The 7,954-nt window shown below is 42.5% G+C and overlaps 2 protein-coding genes across 2 annotated transcripts; both read right to left on the reverse strand.

Moving 5' to 3' along the window:
- Positions 1–590: 590 nt before the first annotated feature.
- On the reverse strand, positions 591–2,120 carry LOC127122740 (uncharacterized). Its single transcript, XM_051053030.1, has one exon. The coding sequence runs from the start codon at positions 2,118–2,120 to the stop codon at positions 591–593; it is 1,530 nt and encodes a 509-aa protein (XP_050908987.1).
- Positions 2,121–5,337: 3,217 nt separating this feature from the next.
- LOC127122741 (uncharacterized) lies at positions 5,338–6,090 on the reverse strand. The gene has a single exon (XM_051053031.1). The coding sequence runs from the start codon at positions 6,088–6,090 to the stop codon at positions 5,338–5,340; it is 753 nt and encodes a 250-aa protein (XP_050908988.1).
- Positions 6,091–7,954: the final 1,864 nt, after the last annotated feature.

The raw sequence follows: 7,954 nt of genomic DNA on the forward strand, positions 1-7,954 counted from the left end.
TGTTTGACAGCAGAGCATTCTTCTTTAAGGGGAAGGTTGTGGGTCACGATATCAGTATCTAATCCAGGCATGTCTTGGTATGACCATGCAAACACGTCTTCATATTCGTGGAGGAGCTCTATCAATCTTGTCTTCACTGCATCTTGAAGTGCGGCGCCTACCCTTACTTCTCTCTTGTCTTCTTTTGTTCCCAGATTGATAACTTCAACGTCCTCCTGGTGGTTGAATGACCTTCTCGTCTTGTCTGAGTAATCTGGCCAACTTTTCAGGGAGTTCACAATCTTCTCCCACTTCGTCTTCAACTTGGTAGATTGGAGAATCAAAATCATATGGGACCCTAGAAGTGTCGTTATCAATGGTCTCAGTGGTGTTTCTGCATGTTATGGTTTATGCAATTTATTTAGAAAGTGCGTGCATAAAAATTGATGTCATTCTTTGTAATAATAAAAAACGAAAGGAAAGGAACAAAAATTTGGATGCAAATTTCCATTTCATTAATGATATAAAACCTCTTGAAAAAGATAAAGGAGGCCCTACAACACGCCACTGTGCCTTGCGCAGAGCACAGGGTTTTGTCTAAAATAATAAAATTACTTTTGAAAAATTTGGGGGACTTCCACAGTCTTCCAGTTTGTCAGCTCTTCATTAGGTGCGGCTTGTCGCATCCAGCTAGACACCCCATCTTCACGATCTTCATCAGTAATCATCGCCACCTGTTTTCCAAAAATGTGGCCAGCGCTGGTGAACGTTTCCTCTATAGAAGGAATATGCTCTTTGTCATGTTGGTTACCGACTTTATTTGATGACGGGTCATACCCCAGGCCAAACTTGTCTCGTTTCTCTTTCACTTCCACCACTTTTCCCCAGTCTTGAGCATTTTCACTTTCCATAACAGCCTTAGCTCCTTGCCACGAGGCCATGGACGGTCCTGATTTCGAGGTGTCCAATGTTTGTTGGATGGCTATCATATTTACCACTTCCAAGGATTGGAATGGTGTCTCAGTTATCTCGCCATCCACCTCGATATACCAGAAAGATGTCAAGTGGCTAACCAAGATATCCTCCTCCCATATGATCACAATCATCTTGTGATTCGTAATAAATTTTAGCTTTTGATGTAAAGTGGAGGTGATGGCGTCTGCGGAGTGAATCCATGATCTCCCAAGTAGGCAACTATAACCGGGATGTATTTCCATGACCTGGAACATGATATTGAAAATAGTTGGACCTATCTTGGTTGGTAAGTCAACCTTTCCTATCACTTCTCGCCTTGAGCCATCAAATGCCTTTACGATTAGGGTGCTGGGCTTCATACTTATCCCTTCCATTGGCATCTTTATCAAAGTTGTCTTTGGCATGACGTCCAGTGAGGAACCTGTGTCTACTAATACCCTTGATAGTATAGTGTCTATGCATTTCAAAGAGATATGTAGGGCCTTGTTATGGTTCTTTCCCTCGATCGGTAGTTCATCATCGTTAAAACCCAAAAAATTTCCAGTGGTAACACAAGCTATCACATCGTCAAACTGTTCTATCGTTATGTCTTTCGTGATATGTGCGGCGCTCAATACTTTCAACAACGAGTTCCTGTGTGCTTCTGAGTTAAGCAATAAATATAACATGGAGATTTTTGATGGTGTTTGATTCAGTTGGTCCACCACTTTATAATCACTTTTCTTGATTATCCTCAGAAATTCCTCGGCCTCTTCACGAGTGACTGCAACTTTAGGAGACAGGTGCATGCCTTGCATCTCTTTATTAGGGACGGGGATCTGGCCAGCAACTTCCTTCCCTTTAGCCTTTCTAGAAGGATCAGCAGTTCTTGGCGCGAACATTCGGCCACTACGTGTCATTCCTGCCGGCCCCATAATCGAGGTGATGTTTGGTTCGTTGATCATCAAAGGTTGGTCTTCCTGCCCTTGCTTAAAAGCTCTGGGCTGATATATCCATGGGACCGCCTTCTCATCTTCATACGCGAACGGTGCTGGAAACTCTATCACCAATGGGCTTATAGGTATTTCACCATTAACCTCATCATAAGGGATGTCCACCACAACTATCTCTTCCTGGCGCTTGCTCTTGACACGGCGATTTATCTGTAACTCGCCTTGATCCAGCATTTGTTATATAAAATTCCTCAACTTTTTATTGTTCTCTTCAGCAACTAGCTCCTCCGGGATTAGACCACTTTTCAGCAATTGTGCTTCTATCCTGGCGATAGGGGTTTGAATCTCTTCATCCTTACGGCTCAATTTACCTTAGTCACTCTCCTCAATGGCACTGACGGAAGCATCCTTATATGTTGGCATGTGATTGGTGTTCACGTTCGGGCGTCTCGGAGTGAAGGAGATAGCCTTTGCATCAATCAAGTCTTGTACCCGATTTTGAAATACAAAACAATTCTCCATGGTATGACCGGGCGCTCCCATGTGAAACTCACAATGGGCGTTAGCATCATATCCGGGTGGATATAGAAAAACAACCGGTTTTAGCTCCCTCAATGTCAGAAGGCCCTCCTTTTGCAAATATGAGAATATTTGGCTATAAGATACTGGTAAAGGATCGAGTTGCCTTCTTGGAGGCCTTGGCTTGAATTGTCTGGGTGGCGCGGTGTTTTGCTGTTGACAATGTTGTTGATGTTGTGGTTGATACACTTGTTGTTGCTGCATTGATTGTTGATAAGGTATGGGTACCACGGCGGAAACTTGGCCATATGAAGCTTGTTGCTTCCCCTTATAGCCTCTGGATATAGCGTTTATTTCACGTTCTCTTTTCTTCTGGAAGCCTCCAGAATACTTTTTCAGTGCGCTAGGGGCTACCACAGCTCCTGGTTTCTTTCCATCCTTCAACCCTTTCTCTATGCGATCTCCGATTGTGACTAGATACAAAAGTCGGACGTTACGCTACTCACAAATCTATCAAAGAATGGGTCCTTCAAGTTGTCCACAAATATTCCGGTCATTTCCTTTTCAGACAATGGTGGCTCTACCTGAACAACGAACTCTCTCCATCGCTGGGCGTATTCTTTAAATGACTCATTTTGTTTCATGGTCATCCCTTGTAACTGCATTCGGTCGGGTGCCATATCTAAGTTATATTTGTATTGACGGAGAAATGCGTCAGCCAAATCCTCCCAGCTTTGAATTCGCCCCTGCTCTAAGCTCATGTACCATCTTAGGGACGCTCCACTTAGACTGTCTTGAAAACAGTGTATAAGTAGTTTGTCGTTTTTGGTATGAGCAGCCATTTTTCTGAAGTACATTACCTGGTGACTTCTTGGGCAAGATTGTCCTCTGTATTTCTTGAAATCAGAAGTTTTAAATTTAGTCGGGATGACCAAATTTTATACCAAACGCATGTTCATGGCAGAGGCGCCGAAGATATTATTTCCTTTTATAACTTTGATCTTCTTTTTCAGGGTACGAAGCCTATCTGTAGTAGGATCTGGAAGTATCTTAGGCTTCGGTTGATCAGGCGCATAGAAAGCATCGTACGGGTCATCTCCAATTTCGGATCCATGATGAGTAGACGCATCAGAAGGCTCTGCATGATCCCCATCTCCTTTGCCTCCTACCGGTATATGGAACAACCTCTTCTTGGCGGGGATGAAGCTCTCGTCTTGGGGGTCCAAACCTGGTGTGCTATCATTCCTTTTCTCCCTAGCTTCTTCATCCACAACCCTCTCTCTTTGGGCAATTGCAAGCATTGTCTCCAACAGTTGATCCGTTTTCTCTTGGATCGTATTGATGTTTGTCCTCATGTTAACTTGGTTAGCCTCAACTTGCTCTAACGTCATCTTGTAGTTGCTTCGCGTCTCGTATCGGTGTTGATTACTCAGTGTTGTTGGATAAAGGGGAAAAAGGTTGGGTAAGTTTTTTGAATTTTTATGAAGCGTGATGCATAATGAAGATGCGAATGTTATGCATATTTTATTTTCAGGGAATCGTTCGAGTTCCATTAGTTATTAGAAATTCGAAGAAACAAGAAATACTTAGAATAGCAATAATGGAGTAATTTTAAACATCATTCATTCAAGTACATAACGTAGGGGTCAAAAAGGCCCTAGTTCAAAATACATTGTCAAAGGACCAAAATATAAGACATAGGAAAATTAAACTGCAGGCTTTCTGGCTTGGGGCTCTTCTAGTTCTTCCTTGAATCTCTTCAGCAACCCTCTACAGAGCGAAATGAAACTGATTATGGCTGGAGGAGTGATATCTTCCTTCAACTCTACAACTGCATCTCTTAACTTCCACGGTAATTCTTTATCCGCCCAATTACAGAACCCTACTAGCCCATCGAGCTTAGTACGAAACTTATCCCTATCTCCTTGCAAGAAGTCTATGGTCTTCTTAAAGGACTCATAATCTTCAATCACATACTCTCGCTCTTTCAACCATATGGAGTTTTTCTTGGTGAAATGACTCTAGCTGGTTCTTCCAATAGCTGGCAGACTCTTTTGCGTGTCTTACTTCTCGACACTTCTCCTCCCATATCATGGGTGAAAACCTAAAAGCTTCGGTGGCTATATTCTTGAGTCGGCGTTCTTGATCCGCTTCAGCCTTTGCATGACAAACAGAAATGGTGAGTTCTTTTATCTGAGCCCCAAGTGTATCTCTTATCGTCTTGTTTTCCTTCGTGGCTAGATGCCACCAATGCTCATTGTCTTGACATTCTTTCTGGGCTCGTCGTAATTGACCCTTAAGAGTATTTAGACAATGGTCAGCTTTTTCTAATCCCACTTTGATCTTTTTCCTCTTATGCTCCTCTTTGTTGAAATTTTCCACATGTGCTTGAAGTTGTACATCCTTTCTCTCAAGCTCCCACTTCATGTTGTTTTTCTCATTGATGATTTGTTGGAGTTTTATCTTCAACTCTTCATTCTCTTTTTCTAACTTTGCCATGGTGCTCTTGAGTTCCTCCACTTCTTCAATAGGAACATGGGTGAGCTTAGGTTCAGGAAGAGGTACAGGTGTCCGAATGACGAAGGACATTTTGATCATCTCCAACCTTTCCTTTACCCAATGAAAATATGTTTCTTTTGTAATCTCATTTGCTCTCCCCAAATTAGCTCTCCCTTTTTGATTGACATTCTTCCAAGCCTCTTTGATTCGTTGGAACAAGTTAGGATTCTCAACCCCAAAGTCAAGCAACAAGAAAGCATCCAAAGACCATGCCTCTTGAGGGCATTTCATTGGGAAGCCTAGATGTCTTAGTGATAGAACCGAGTTAGAATTCACACATCCTTGAGTTCCAATTAGTGGTAGATTAGGGAAATCTCCACAAGCTGAATATGATGTCCATGTTGATGTATTCTTTGGAATACCAAGAAAGATCTTAGAATTGTAGTGATCCCAATCTCTGAGACCAACTAACATCTGTTTGTTCTACCCAAACACCTGTCTTCGGAAGATGCTCAAGAAACCACTGATATAGTAAAGGAGCGCAACAAGCAATCATTCCTTTCTTCTTGGTGTACCTATGGCTCGTGTAATAGTAAAAATATTCTAACAGAGTGGGTACTGGGTTTCCTGTGAGTAAGACGCAAATAGCAGCCATGTCTATGAAAACATCCATATTTGGGAACAGGGTGATGCCATAGATAGCCAACGTAATAGCGGAGTAACAAGCGTCCCAACTTTCTGCTTTTAAAAGGGTATGAGCTCTTTCCAAAAGAAAGCTTAGCGAAAATCCTTTGGTATTCCCTTTGGTCTCTAGGTTAGCCTCTACTTCCCCTTCGTCCATGTGAAGCGTGCTAGCAATGATCTCAAGGGGCAAAGATTCTTCTATCCCTTCAAATAGTGGCTTGTTCTTCATAGGAATCCTAAAAAGACGCTCGAATTCTTCCAACGCTGATGCTAGCTGGAAGTCTTGGAATGTGAAACATCTTAAAGGTAGGTCATAGAATTGAGCCAGAGTGACTAAAGCTGTATGGTCCACTTGTTGGTTGAGGATGCTGAGCAGATTGCCATAATTTTTCCCAAAGTTGATTTTGTACACCGGGTGCATCTGAGAAACCAAGTTACGTAAGCTCCTTAGATCGAGGTCTTTAAACTTGAAAGAGTAAATGTTTCTTTTGCTTGATTCCATGCTTCTTGAATTCCTGCAACTTATGACACTCAGATTCCTTGGAAATAAAATAATATGAATGTCATGTTATTGTCGCATTACGCGAAAAACCGGCGGGAAAACAAAACAACAGAGCCGCCACCGTACGTTATTTATCCCAAAAGAGGGAAAGGAAACGCTCGAAGTAAACCTGGAAAAGACATGGTCTCGCGACCAAAGAGAATGGGATCGGGAGTCGGTTATGCGAAGGGAAGGTATTAGCACCCCTACGCATCTGTCGTACTCGACGGGATCCACGCACAATAGGAAGGATAAAGGTTGCTAAAACGCTGCTCAGACACACATCAAACACTGGCACGCCAAACAAAACAACACAGGAAATCGACTGCCAATCGCTGGACTTACGTCAAACTCCACACAAAAACAGGAAAACATGGAAACCGAATGCCAATCGCTGGACTTACATCAGACTCCGAACCAAACACACCCACATTGGAAACCAAACGCCAATTGCTGGACTTACATCGGACTCCAGGCACAAAACAAGAGGATACGGAATGCCAATCGCTGGTCTTACATCCATCTCCTAACACACACAAAGACAAAACAAAAAGGGCGCCCGGAGAGATCAGCTTATCTCCTGCCTACGTACCTCATCTGGTATGAGGATCAGGGCGATGTAGTTCCCCTACGTAGGGACAAAGGACTAGCCTAACCAGATACAAAGGGAGACACAACTAGGGAGACTACGACTCGAGCCTAGATGTTATCATGCATATCATCCCTAAGTTAAGGTTGCTATCTAACTTGCACAGGGAGCAAGCTATCCTAAACAGCACAGGCAAAGCAAACAATCACAAATAGCACACACTATATACACACAAAGTGGGCTCACACAAGGGTTAGGCTGTGAAACACAAGCCAACTGGAATCGGGTGATGTTAGCTCTTAACCCTAACATTGAGAGTTAGGGTGAAGCAGATGAAATAGGAAGTGAGGAGTGTGCCTCACAGCTCTTATCCCTGGCCTGGGAGAGCTTCAGACAAGTGAATGTGTGGGTTCAGAAAGTTGGAACCCTTCTACACATATGACTGACTCAACAAGGATCTTGGGTTAGTATCCACAATGCATCAACATGTAATGTGAGCAAAGGGATGACACACTGAATAGCAGGAGATGGATTGCACATCTCTTTTATCTGCCAATTGCCTTATCAAAGGTCTTTTCCTGCTTGGCACAAAAATAAACACACACAAGCATTGCCTCTTAAGGAAGACTTCAGACAGGTGCCTGGCCAAGTAACAGGCCAGGTCTTCCAGACTACATGAAGTTAAAGAAATTATACCTCAATGCTTAAGCTATCAAGCAAAGCAAAAGCAAGTTCACAATGAACTATAGCAACTAATGTACCTGAAAACAATCCAACACAATCAATAGACAACTCAAAAAAGGAAACAAACAACTACAAGTCAACAGTCAACTGTACATAAACAGACAGACAAGCATCAACGCACAAAGGTGCAAGGCACAAGCTCAACTCAAATGAGCTACATCACCTACAAAACAATTCAATGTTAATCAACATCAACCAAATAGGCAACTCAAGCCAATGAATCAAACTCCTCAAGGCCGTATGCTTCTTATCCTGAAAACACAACTCAAACATAAGCACTAACCACTAGGACAAGGCCTAGGGTCAAAGAGGGAGAAATAATTCAAAACAGAACATGAAAATTGACAAGAAGCAAGCTAAATCAATTAGGAACATCATCCAAAAAGTCTTACATTCATATCATACACCAATTTCATTTCATAAAGCAAACATGGCAAGGCATGCAATTTGAAATCTCATAGAAGCAAACAGAATGAACCAATCCACATCAAC

The sequence above is a fragment of the Lathyrus oleraceus genome, chromosome 2 (assembly GCF_024323335.1).
Source record: "Lathyrus oleraceus cultivar Zhongwan6 chromosome 2, CAAS_Psat_ZW6_1.0, whole genome shotgun sequence".
In the NCBI taxonomy this organism is placed as follows: domain Eukaryota; kingdom Viridiplantae; phylum Streptophyta; class Magnoliopsida; order Fabales; family Fabaceae; genus Lathyrus; species Lathyrus oleraceus.

What these genes read in the sequence shown, in the direction of transcription:
- LOC127122740 (XM_051053030.1), bottom strand. Translation starts at nt 2,120, where the DNA reads ATGCTGGATCAAGGCGAGTTACAGATAAATCGCCGTGTCAAGAGCAAG.
- LOC127122741 (XM_051053031.1), bottom strand. Translation starts at nt 6,090, where the DNA reads ATGGAATCAAGCAAAAGAAACATTTACTCTTTCAAGTTTAAAGACCTC.